Here is a 13,524-nt window from a genome sequence, read left to right as displayed (position 1 = left end):
AGCTGCTTACCTACTGCCACCCCGTGAAGGACCCATCAAAGCCTGAGCTGGTCACCTGGCACCTGCTGCTGTGAGTTCCTGAGTTTGACCCAAAGTGATCCATGATGGTGAGGCCATCAGTGCCCCAGCACTGACCAGAAGGTCACAGTTGAGCCCAGCCTTCACTGTGCCAGACCTTCTGCCTCTCCCCTCCCCCAACCCCCAGCTGCCTTCTGGCCAAGCAGCACTCACTATGACAATGAGGAAGGAAAGATGATGATGGCATGCATGGGAGCCTGGCTCTTCCTCACTCAGGGCGGACTCACATGGGAAAGAAACGGCAGTCTAGGATCCCAACTGACCAGGACTGCACAGCATCAGGCAGAGAGAGCCCCAGACTAGGAGGGTAAGAAACATTACGCTCTGCCAACAGCGAGGTCCATGTCGTGTGCAAGGGTCACCAGATCGAAGCATTCTTAGGGTAGGCTCACATGGCTGGATTATCTGCCTGGCAGATCCTCACCACAGAGCTGACAGGATGAGAAGGCTAGAGGAAAAGGCCCCCTAAAGACAAGCAGTGACCTGCCTTGCCCCCACAGTGAAAGCCAGCTTCCTCTGATTGCTGGCCCTGGATGCCTGGCGGTGCAGAGCAGGCTCACCTGGTGGTAGGTCTGGAAGATCATGCAGACAGCACAGTGAGGGGCCTGCTGGGCCATGATCTCATTGAACTCCTTTTCTGCCTCAAAGTTCGGGGGTCGGTTCTGCCACAGCTGACTCAGAGGCTTGGCCCAAGCCTCTGTCTCCTCAGCCTCCTCCTCAGGGGTCAGCTGTTCAGAAGTCTCTAGAGGAGGAAAAAGGCACAGGAGTCACAGCAGCCCTGCACATAGGGGGTCTGCCTACAGTGGAGAGGCTCAGCTGGGGCCCTGGGCCCAGGTTAGAACTAAACTCAAGGTTCCAGAGATGACGAAAGGGCAGGGGCAGAGCAGTACCAAAGGACTGCTTTAAGGCCTGGATGACTTAGCTGGGGTAGGAGCTGGGGTGAGGGAGGAGGGGTGGCTGTTTGTACTGCTTTTTCTGGTCAGAATGACTCAAGGTCTCTATTCATCCTCATGTTTCAGGCACTCAGCCCACTCTGTTCCCCTAACAGCTGCCACATTCAACCCTCTGCCCTCTGAGGGCAGCAGAATAAAGCACCAGCCTGTCAGAAACTATGCCATTTGCCTCCCAAATGCCAGGATGTCTAAGTCCTTCCTCTTAGGACTGTCCCTTCAGCTGTGCTGGGGAAACAGGGAGAGAAAACAGAACTGATAAAGCCTGAAAGATGGCACATCACGGCCTCCGTCAGGACTTTCCCTCTCGCTCTGGAAAGTCCAGGGAGAGGGTTCCCCCTGGCTGGGGAAGGACTCCTGTATATCTCAGAGGATGAATCTTCTTCCTGGCCATAAAATGTTCGTGCCATCTTTTGACCAGGAGCTTGTCAAAAGGAGAGCCTGCAGGCATCATCCAACCAGTCAGGAAATAAAAACTGCTGTGGCATTTTCAGAAACTGGGGTGAGAAAGAGAAATGATAATCCCAGAGACCATCAAGTACTTGCTGGACCAAAGACTCCTCATCTCTCTTCGGTGTGCTGGGCAACAGGTCCCACAACTAAGGCACCCTTCAACACAACACAAGAGAGATCCTTCTCTGGGAACATCTTCCAGAAGAGTGAGCCTCACTACAGAAATGTAGGACAATGGAAGTGTCCTCACAAAGCAAGATGGAAGCAGTAAGGTGCAAAGCCCACTAGTTCCTGGAACACACAAGGTCAAGGAGCAGAGGGCAGTCTTTGCGACTCTAAATGCTGGGAGGGGGCTTTGGTGGAAGCAGGGGCAAACATCCCAACCGACTGCCACATAAGCAGGTGTGGTGGCGCAAGCCTGGAGGGACGGCCACTTGATGTGGGGATGGGAAGCCTGTTGCTGTGTCTTCCCTGGCCAAGGGTCTGGTGTCTGACAGGAGGCTGGCTCTGACAGTGCACCCATCAATCAGTCCCGCCGCAAGGCCACTGCATGCGGGACTGTGTGTGTACGTGTAATCCACTACAGTGATACTGCGCTAAGACAAAAGCACTCCTTTCCCTAGAGGCCCCGAGATCTCTGTAAACTGCGGTGGGTACACCTGCACCAGGTGCCCACCTGCTCTCTTCCACTCCAGCACAATGCAGACAAAGCAGTGCCCCCTCCTCCCTCACGGTCATGTTTCGGCCAAAGGGATCTGGCAGCTGCCATTGTGTACAGCTAAGTGAAGGGCCACTGTAGCGTAAGGAGGTCGATGCAAGCAGGTCACATCAGCCTCTGAGAGAGCCCCATGGTTCAGACTAGAGCCAGAGTGCCTGACCCAAACATGAGGGACCAAGATAGTACAGAAGAGACAGAAATAGATATGCTCATAGCCCCAGTCTTCGCATACAGACATCTGTTCAACTTACAAAGCCAAAAGTGGCCCAAATCATGCATATGTGACTAGTCACTGCCAAGGGGAAACGCTCACTGTGTTAAGGGAAAATTGCAGGAACCAAATTTTAACAGTTTACATATGTAAAGCTTCACAGAGCCTTCCAGTCACAAGACGTGTGCATTTCACTAAAAATGTTGTACTTAAAATAAAAATGCCTTTGTAAAAAAGTCGGCAGGAACAGAGCATGGTGGTATAGGCTTGTAATTCCAGCACTTTTGAGGCTGAGGCAGGAGAATCATGAATTCAAACCCAGTTTGGCTACACAGCCAAGCCTATTTCTAAAAGGAAAAAAAGGTGGAATAAAGACATATTAGACTAACAAAACTAAGAATTCTAAGTATAATGAATAACCTTTGTTTGGTTTATATGAATTTCAAGGGGGGGAACCCTACCGAATATATTCTTAGGTCAAGCCAGGGAAGAAAGGCAAAGCTGGACTAAGGCTATTTAGGTAACTAGTGCCCTGATGTAAAGCGAGATTAACAGCAGTGAGTTTATTTAGGGGCAATCCTTAGAGGATGCCTATTGGTGTACTAATGTGAAGTGATCTAGCTGAGTCTAGTAAGCAGGCCTGTAATCTCAGTTACTCTGGGGGCTGAGGTAGGAGAACCAAAAGTTCGAGACCAGCCTAGAAAAGATAGACAGGTAGAGGTCAGGTGGGACTTACAGACAAAAAGAGCACAGGGAAGAAAGAGGGCGGAGTCACCAGGAGGCACAGAAAGCAGCAAGATGAGCATGCCGTGCTGAGAACGGTGCCGCCATGTGGCAGAGAGAAGAAACACGGGTTAATGTAAGTTGTAAGAGCTAGTTAGTAACCAGCCTAAGTTATCAACTGAGCATTTAATAATTAATATCAAGTCTCTGTGTGGTTATGTGGGAGCGGCTGGCAGGACAGAAAACCCCACCTACACTGCTTGAGCAGGGTGGAGTAGCATATACCTATAACCCTAGCACCTGGAAAGGGGGAGGCAGGAGGATCGGAAGCCCAAAGCCAGCCTGGGCTACACCATACCCTGCCTCCAGAAGGTACTAGCAGAAAGAAAGCAGACAAACTCACAGCAATGTTCTGAAAACAACGTGGGGACCACAGACTCTCCACCCTTTAACTCTGTCGTCACAAAAAGTGGAGGGAGATTATATCAGTTACATTATTTCAAAAAGACACACTTAGACACGGTTTATGCACACTCAGACATGATTTATGCAGGCCTAAAAGTATATGTATTCAGTATTCACGTGCTCTTCTTTGGAAGATAAAGCGAAGGGTAATTTTCCTTTTGCCTCTTGGAAACGTTCAGTTTTTCCAGTTTTCTACAAGATATTGTCTTTTTGTTTGTTTGTTTGTTTCTGCTTTTTGTTTCTTTCTGGAGACAGAGTTTCTCTGTGTAGCCCTGGCTGTCCTGGAACTCTGTATGCAAACCAGGTTGGCCTCGAACTCAAAGATCCACCTGCCTCTGCCTCCCTGGTGCTGGGATTAAGGGCGTGTGCCACCACCACTCGGCTAATCTGTGTCATTTTCAAACACTGAGGGAGGAAATCATGCAACAGCAGAAACTCTCGGCAGGGCTGGAGTACGAGCTCAGAGGCACTGCTGGGACCCACTCAGGGTCGGTCCAGTCTTCTGACCCCCAGGACCTGTCGGCTGTCCCCACATCCAGGCCGCTCATACTTTCTAGAAGGAAAACTGAGATGAGCTATGACAGCACACGGAGGAGAGGAAGAGAGGAGCGGAGTGCTCAGCACTAGAGCACCGCTGTGCAGGCAGCTCTGCGTGCACAAGGGTGCGGATGCCAGTACCTGCCGAGGCCTACCAGCATCCTCTTTCTGCTCCAGGCAGCTGAGCTGACCACTCTGTGTTGTCATGGTGAGTTTCGGAGCCACACTTCTCATTTCTCCTTGCACAGGTCTCTAGTTCCTTTTTTTGGTCTCCTTCCCAGGCTCCTCTGCCTAGCAATCCCCCAGCCTCTGCTCACCCTTCTTTGCCTTTACAAAGGCCTTTATTTAAAAATGACCCTACAAAAACACATCTGTGCCTTCCCATGTCAACATCCTCTATCCACACAAAACCTGGGTTTTTTTAAGCTAACCAAAAGCTTTAAGACACAAGAGGAGGCCATCAACTCATCCTTCTCCCTGCGGCCCACCCTCCCCCCTCCAGAGACCGCTGTCCAATCCAGCTGGCTCTCTCCTCAGTACTTCCACTTCTCCAGTTCCTGCCACCAGCATCCTAGTCCAGCTGGCCTAGGAGCAGTCCTCCTGATGCCAACCGAATTGTGTTCAAACACACACAACCTGCTTCAGACACGCTTCCATGGCTCCTAGACACCTATGAGAAAAGCCTCCGTAGGCTCGTGAGTGGGGCTGCACACCCAGCCTCACTCCCACCTCGCTCCTCCAGCTCATCTCCATCTGTAGCCCTTGAACTTGAGCCACACTGACCTGAAGGCTGTTCCTCTGCACTGGTGCTCCCATTCCTACGCTCTGTGTACTCACGCTGTCCCCTCAGCCTGGATGTGAGACCTGTCTGCCCCACTGCTGTGGGAGCATCTTGAGGGCACGTGTAGTAGAATATTTTAAGGTGTGTTACTTTTGATTATGTTGCATTTGTTTAATCTGTGAAGCTGTGCTACTGTGCCTGGGTAAAACACCTAATGGTCTAATAAAGAACTGGCCAATAGCAAGGCAGGAGAAAGGTGGGTGGGCTGGCAGGCAGAGAGTGTATACAGAAGGAGAAAACTGTGAGAAGAGAAAGAAGTAGCTAGAGGAAAAGGAAGACTCCAGAGGCCAGCCACCCAGCTACACAGCAAGCCACGGAGTAAGATTTACAGAAGTAAGAGAACAGGAAAAGCCCAGAGGCGAAAGATAGATGGAATAAGTTAAGTAAAGCTGTCAAGAAACAAGCCAAGCTAAGGCTGAGCATTCAAAAGTAAGAATAAGCATCCATGTATGATTTATTTGGGAGCTGGATGGTGGGCCTCCCAAAAAAAGAGTAAAATATCAAAAACAACAGGCATGGACATATCTTAGTCAGTTTTGTATGCACACATCCAGTACAGGGCTTGGCATCATTGACAGAATTTACTCTCCTGAAAAATCAGCCCTGTACCTCCTAGCTGAAGAAAATAAAGAACCTACGTGCAATTATCCTGTATGGGGCCCAGTCCACCAGTCTTGCACTGAAGTGAAGAAAATTCATTCACAAACCAGGCACAAAAGCAAGTCCTGTCCTCTGTCTGGGACACCCGGAAGAAGAGCTAAGCCACGGGCCCTCGCTCGCTCGCCCCTGACCTCTGATGCCCAACGAGAGCGAGCGAGGCCCACTGTGGTGAACTGCTCTCCTTCTTGTGAAGAGAGGAGACAAGACTTACCGTCGTCACTGCCGCACTCCTGCAGCACAAGCGGGTGATGGCGTGGGAGCTTGCTTAGGGGCTGGCGCCGACCCTTGGTCTTCTTAGTCTCCTCCAGGGAAAGCATGTACTCATCTGCAACCTGAGCAAAGCGGGGCAATCAGCTCGTGATGAAACTGGAGGCAGTTATGATGACACACACCTGTAAACACCTGCAAACAGTCTTTCCACTCAGGAGGCTGGAGAGTGAGGACAAAGAGTCAAAGGCAGCATGGGCGACACATGCAGCACATCACCTCAAAAACAGGCAGGAAGGAGGGGATTCGAGAGACCTGGAGGCAGAGGGGAGCGAAGGGGAGAGGAGGGACACAGGAAACAAAAAAATATAAAACTGACCACCACACACACACACACACACACACACCCCACACCACACCACAAGCCCTGTCTTGGGGCCGGAGAGATGGCTCAATAGTTAAGAGCACTGGCTGCTCTTCCAGAGGATCTGGGTTCTAGCTCTCACACCTACACAGCAGCTCACAACCATCTGAAGCTCCAGTTCCAGGGAATTCAACACCCTCTTCTGTATTCTCAAGCACTGTACACACGTGGTGCCCAGACATATATGGAGGCCAAACACACACGTGTAAAATAAAATAAAAATTTAAATAAAGCAACTTAAAAAAACACATCTTAGAAAAGCATAAGCCACAGTGCCAGGCAAACTAGTCTATACTAGTGTATTTTGGAATTTTAGTGCAAAAATCCCTTTATGTCTTGCTTCCTAGCCTTCTCAGAAAATGCCTGAACTAGAGGACAAGCCAAGAACCCTCCCACTTTCAGGTCCCTGCCATGGAACACATCAGAGGACATCAGAGCGGCTGAAGTGTCCCTTTCCTGTTACAGTGCCTGTGCTGGGCAGCAGGGCCATCCATACTGAGAACCTAGAAGACAAAGGTACCTAAACCACTGCAGGGACAGCCGCCCTGTTCAAGTCCCACCTTCCAACCTGCTGAGCTCTGCTGTGGCGACTGCTAACACCCTGGTGAGGTGACTTTCCTCTTCTCTAAGAAAGAGCACCAGTCAAGGCAGAGCGTGTCTGCCCTCCGGCCTAGAAGCTAAGGGAAGGTTGATGATTTAACACTGCATTTGCATCATGCCCGAGCAAACATAATTAGGTCTAAGATGTACAGGACTGACGAATACTCCATGAGTTTCTTTTTAATCAACATCCTTAAAAATTGGTTGTACTGACATTATGAGACATGGGCTCGGCAAAACCATTAAGCGAGGAAATGAGGCCTAGAAGTCGGCCACTTTCCAACACTGACTAAACTAATGCCTCGGATCTACAAAAGGGTGGCACTGCAGGGCCACTGCAGAGGTGTCCGAGCTAGAGACCAGCACATGGGATCAAGAGAAAACAATTCTATACAAGTCACATTCAGGCAGAACAGCGCCTCTTCCTGCAAATACAAGTTTACCCACAGGTGAGGGTCCATGAGACCACTCATTCAGCAAATGTTGACTGACACCTCTCAGGAATGGAGGCGGTGTGGAGCGATGGACTGACAGGACAGGATCCGGTCTCCCTGAGGGAAAGGGGCATGGAACAACACACAGGAATGAGGCGAAGCGTGAGGATGTTCAATAGGCATGACCTCTGACACACAGTCTTCCAAACAGACCCGAACTACACAGTGTGTCCAAAGCAGTGGTTTTCCAACGTACAATGGGACACCATGGTGCAGTGCATGTACAGGACCAGACTTAACCCTCTGCGTCATAAAACAACGTATGTGAGGAAGGCCCCTCAATAGCCACCACTGAAGTGAGCGGGAAGGGCTCTGGGTACCATCTCCCTTCTACCCAAACATCTCCCTTTTACCCTTTGATTCATAGGCTTCTTTTTGGGCTTTTGTTTGTTTTGTTTAGTTTGAGACAAGCCCTTACGTAGCCCAGGCTAACATTAAACTCCTGCATAGCCAAGGATAACCTTGAATTCCTGCTCCTCCGACCTGCACAAGTATTGGGGTTACACGGGTACATACCACTGCACATGTCTGAGCAGAGCTAGAGATCGAATCCTGGGCACACTCTACCAACTGAGTCACATCCCGTCCCATGATTCACAATTTTCAAATGAGTAAGATTGACCATCTTTTATTATTTTTTTAAATGTATATGAGTGTTTACTGCATTTATGACTATGCACCACGAGCCCACCTGGTACCCAGAGGTCAAAAGAGAGCATCCGATCCTCTGGAACTGGAGTTACCGATGACTGTGAGCCACCGTGTGGGTGCTGGGATTTGAAACTGGTCCTCTGCAAGAGCAGCTAGGGTTCTTAACCACTGAGCCATCCCTCTAGCATGAGCTTTCCCTTTTTTAGAGAAATTCTAGTCTAATTTCTTAAAACACTATTTCTCTATGAATGACCTAATTCTGCACATTTTTAATTACCTATATTACCACTATAAATTAAATGTGTAATTCATCATAAAATTCACAATATTCTGTGACTTCCTACTTGGAGTACACCTCAGTGACAGGCTCACACCTGGCATGTGCAGAGATACGCAGTGAGAGAACAAAGAAACCAGACACAGTTAAGAATCTAGACTGGGGGCTGGAGAGGTGGCTCAGAGGTTAAGAGCACCGGCTGCTCTTCCAGAGGTCCCGAGTTCAATTCCCAGCCACCACGTGGAGGCTTACAACCATCTATAATTTGATCTGGTGCCCTCTTCTGCATGTAGGCAGAACATTGTGTACATAATAAATAAATTTAAAAAAAAAAAAAAAAAGAGAATCTAGACTGGCTGAGCACGGTGAGAGGCGTCTAAGACGGCTCACCTGGATAAGGACAGGGACGACAAACTAGGTCAAACACACTGAGTGGCACAACACGGATCCAAAGCCTCCCTTGTTAATCCTGGGAAATGCGGCATTAAGAAGTGCAGGGCAGAGTCAGAAGGGAAGTCAGGCAGGAACTGTGTCCCGGAGACTCCTCAGCACAGATCAAAATTAAGACCACGGCTGTTTTGTGGTATGCCCTTGTCAACCTACTTGGGAGACTGAGGCAGAAGGATCATTTAAAGCCACCAAGTTAGAAGTCAGCCCGGGCAATACAGTGAGACTCCATCTCCAATGATGACCAAACCACAGAGCTACAATCACGGGTGGAAGGGCCACCTGGCCGAGGAGCAGGCTTCCGGCAGCAGGACAAAGGGCAGCAGAGGCAGTGCAGCCGCAGGCAGGCCTGTGAGGACCCACACAGAGGCTCTGCCAACAAGTATGGAGTCCCACAGAGCTGGGAACGCTGACAGAGCAGAGGGGTGCCCAGAACACATGGCCACCAGGGTGTCTAGACTCAAGTCTGTTCATCCCAGCAGACAGTAGGAACAGGAAGCAAGCATGCCTCAGCCCATCTTGGAGAGGAACAAGTGAGATTAGTCTGAGAAGAGAGTGGCCTCCAGGACAGGCCATCCGAGCACGGTCTACGAAAGAAGCTGGTAAAATGGAGATACTAAGACATGTGGCTGTCTGGCGTGGTGGCGCCCACCATTTATCCCAGCACTTGGGAGGCAGAGCCAGGCGGATCTGCGAGCTCAAGGCCAGCCTGGGCTACAGAGCAAGTTCCAGGACAGCCAGGGCTACACAGAGAAACCCTGTCTTTAAAAAAAAAAAAAACACATACGTGGCAGACAGAATGTCCACAACCTAACCCTGTGAACATGTTATATTAATATGACGAGGGAGAATTAAGATTGATAATCAGATGACTGTAAGTAGGGGGATTATCCCAGATCATCTGGGCAGGACCAATATAATCACTAAGGCACATACAGGACCAGCACCAGTCAAACAGGGGTCAGGAACCTCGTGCAGAATATTCTAGACCCCTGACTGCATTAAACCTGGGCCCCGGGTTCCAGAAATTTCTGTCTCCTCTTCTAACATGTGGCTCACAGAGTTGTAGTCAATGCTGCCAATGAGGGTTGTTCTGCACAGAAGCAGCAAGTGTTCCCAGCCTTGTCTGAGCAAGCACTTCTGCAGCAGACACACCTCCACAGCTCCTGGAGCTGCAGGGACCCCACTGCTCTGGTGCTGTCACCCAAACTAGCTTACCAGATAACTCCAGACAGAGCCTGGAGGTGGGTGTCAGCATGCACACTGAAAGCAAGTGGCCCAAATATAACTTGGGAACACCAGGGGAGGGGGTGTGAGCACTTGAGACACACAGTGCTCAGGAACCCCAATGTTTCCAAATACGTAGACAGTGCTATCAGATCTTCGGGGATGGGCAAAGCTGGTGAGCTTCCATGCCAACCTAGCCGGTCTTGATGCTGGCTTCTCACTAAAACAAGCCTGACCTTCAGTCACTCATTCCCCAAGCACAGAAGGCTCATGGGTCAGGCACTAGGGACCAGCTAATGCCAAGGGATGGTGGATCAGACAGAGGCTACCTTCTATGTGCTTATCTTCCTTTCTGACATGATACCTGCAAGGCTTCCAAAGAGAATGGGAACTCAGCACAAAATAAGAAGTTTCCAGAAATGGCTCTGACAAGGGCTGGTCACACTGAGGAAGGTACATTCCAGGAGACCTTGGAGGCCACGCTTGTCTCCTCCCACTCCAAAAAAACATCTACATCCTGGGGATGGTAGACGTGAATGAATTTACTGCCGCTGAATAGGACACTGGAAATAGAGCTAAAATGGTGAATCTGTCATGTTTCAATAAATTTAAAAAAAAACAACAACCCTATGTGTAGCCATTCCCTCCCAGTTCGTCCACCTGTGCCGTGATGCCTATTTCTAGCCAACTCCCAGGATCTAATCACTTCTCTCCCCAAGTGCTAGGATGCCCCCCATTAGCCTACCCCCCAGGATCCAACCCCTCCTTTTCGTATCCTCTTCTACCTCCCCCACTTAGCAAGCTCCTGCCCTTCAATTCAAGGCACACTTGGCCACATCTCCCACTGTCTTGAATCCTTCTCCCTGGAGCTGAATATACTGCTCTCTACTCTCCACTCTGGCTGCTCCTTCTCATTATGACACACACAACCCCTCCACCACACCGCCCCACCCCTGCCATCTACCTCCACCCATGATAGTGCATGCCCTCTGACAACCTCATAGTGACTGCCTACATGCCTGCATGCCCTGCATGCCCAACCTACATGCCCCTTCCTCGGCATACCTCACAAACAGAGACGCTCGACATGCCCTGAACTAACTCACTAACCAAACACTAAAAACCCTTCAGTTTTCTCTGAATCTGTTTTTCACAGATGATGCCCTTGCCACTCCAGGAAATCAAGCCAAAACCTGAGTTGCCTGAGCTGTGCTATGTGTCAGGCCATCCTGTCTCCCAGTCCTGGGCTCCTACGTTCCAGAAACTCAGGTGCATCTATCTTCTGCCCCCACCTGTCTGTCACCACAGTCCAGCTCCATTCTCACTATCTCTCAAACCACAGGAACAGGTTCCCAGGGGGCTTTTTTTTTCTTTTATTGGTTGGTAGGTCTTTTGAGAGAGGGTTTCTCTGTGTAGCTTGGCCATCCTGGAACTCACTCTATAGACCAGGCTGGCCTCGAACTCAGAGAGATCCACCTGCCTCTGCCTCCCAAGTGCTAGGATGAAAGGTGTGCACCACCATCAAGGGCTTTTCTTCTTTAGATCCTTTTTCCTCCTTTGCTGGAGTAGAACAAATACATGTAAGCTGGGTGTGCTGGCACACTCTTTAACCTCAGCACTAGGGAGGCAGAAACAGGTGGATCTCTGTGCGTTCAATGACAGCCTGGCTATACAGCAAGTTCCAGGACAGCCAGTGACACACAGTGACACCAGAAGAAAAGAAAAATAGTAAAGAAGGAAGTTACATGGCCTCTGGTTTAAAGTAGTAAAGCAGCATGGAGAACAGGTCAGGCAAGAACCGAGGTCAGACTTGCATGCCAGGCACCCTCATGCTCCCTCCAGCACTCATGTTCCATCTTTGTGCACTCCGAGTAGATCATGGCGTTCAGTCTCCAGACACTGCATGCAGAGCAGACCCATCATGCTCTGACCTGTGGGCTATCAGCATCATGAAGAAGAGAACACTCTCCTCTCCCAGACTCCTGCTCCAATCTCATTCTGTCTACCTGGTGTATCCCTCCAAACTTCAAGGCTGAGACAAAAATGCCCTTCTCTGCATCCTGAACTCGTTCAGCCCAGTCAGGCTACCAGCTCTTCCAAGGGGAGCTACATCACTCCTCATCAGTCAGTACTGAAACCATATGCTCTCTCTGTCCACACTCAGTTCTCCAGGAGCTTTGGAGGTCCTGTAAGGCAGTGCTGGCCCACAGAACACAGGCCCTAATGACTACAAAGGTTGAGGAAGCAGGCGGGTCAGACAAGACCTTTTGGAGAACTTAAGTAGCTCAAAGCTGCCAGCACACACTGACAGAACAGAGAGAGGGATTATAACGAAGGAGAATCCACAAAGAGATGAAGAGGAAGCCGAAAGCACTCAGGCTTTTCAGCAGGACTGAAAGGCATCTAAAGAGAAGCCTCCCTACCCTGCGGATTTCGATGGCGAAGGCATCTTGGCTTCTGTCCATGCCATGGATGCTCAGTATGCATCAGTGAATTGCAATCTGCCTTCTGCAGGGGGAGTACATGCTGGTCTGCAACCTCACCATGTGGGAGCTTAGGCAATGTTTTGTCCCTTCTAGGGCCTGTGGACATCCAGGACTGCCTGTCCCTGGGTCATCCATCTATTTGAAAGTCAAAGAGCAGCAGGACCATTTGCACACAGGTTAAAAAAGTCACTTTGTTCAATCATATTAACTGGCAGCAAAATGACATCTAACCCAATTTTTTTATCCATCACTTAATTGATATCAAATATAGGAAGAAAAAGAGATGACTAGTATTTATTGGCTTGCTGCAGGCTCTCCAAAAACAAAAATAAAAACCACACCAAAAAACTCTAGTAAGACTAATTTACAGTAATAGACTGAACAACGTTCATAAAACATTTAGGATCCGTTACATCTTTGATATTTGCTAGCTACTCTTGGGACTGTGACTAGCAGGAAGTCAGAATTCCACAAGCAGTGGACAGAGGGGTGAACTGCTGTGCCACACCAGGGTGGGTTAATAACACGGTGGCGGCTGCAGGGGTTAAGATGGTTTCCAAGCTGAAAAGCGTTCTCTTGTGGGCGCTGCATTGGGGGTACAGGGAGCAGTGGTGGGCGCTGCATTGGGGGGTACAGAGAGCAGTGGTGAGTGCTGCATCGGGGGTACAGGGAGCAGTGGTGGGCGCTGCATTGGGGGGTACAGAGAGCAGTGGTGAGTGCTGCATTGGGGGTACAGGGAGCAGTGGTGGGCGCTGCATTGGGGGGTACAGAGAGCAGTGGTGAGTGCTGCATCGGGGGTACAGAGAGCAGTTGTGAGTGCTGCATTGGGGGTACAGAGAGCAGTGGTGAGTGCTGCATTGGGGGTACAGAGAGCAGTGGTGGGCGCTGCATTGGGGGTACAGAGAGCAGTGGTCAAGGCAATGAGAAGGAAGCAAGGTGGTTATTAATTCATTAGCCAGCAACCACTATGAGATGCATGCAGGAAGTCTGCAGAAACTGAGCCTCGACACTCAGAGGAAGTGGGGAGAATCACCTGGGTAATGCAAGACAGAGGAGGGAGGGCTGTGCAGTGGCT

The 13,524-nt window shown here is 50.0% G+C and overlaps 1 protein-coding gene across 2 annotated transcripts in view; it reads right to left on the bottom strand.

The window, feature by feature from the left end:
- Kdm4a (lysine demethylase 4A) overlaps positions 1 to 13,524 on the bottom strand; it is a 50,329-nt gene that overhangs the window by 12,609 nt on the left and 24,196 nt on the right. For both annotated transcript variants that reach the window (XM_052716395.1, XM_052716396.1), the window contains exons 12-13: positions 5,848 to 5,968; positions 639 to 820 (exon numbers count right to left, since the gene is read on the bottom strand). In XM_052716395.1, the coding sequence (XP_052572355.1) occupies positions 639 to 820; positions 5,848 to 5,968 (303 nt within the window). The remainder of the gene's footprint in view (positions 1 to 638; positions 821 to 5,847; positions 5,969 to 13,524) is intronic.

The sequence above is a fragment of the Peromyscus californicus genome, unplaced genomic scaffold (genome assembly GCF_007827085.1).
Source record: "Peromyscus californicus insignis strain IS unplaced genomic scaffold, ASM782708v3 Scaffold_5__1_contigs__length_169319896, whole genome shotgun sequence".
Taxonomy (NCBI): Eukaryota; Metazoa; Chordata; class Mammalia; order Rodentia; family Cricetidae; genus Peromyscus; species Peromyscus californicus.
Note: the sequence above shows the minus strand (reverse complement) of the source record. Positions and strands in the feature narration are given on the sequence as shown.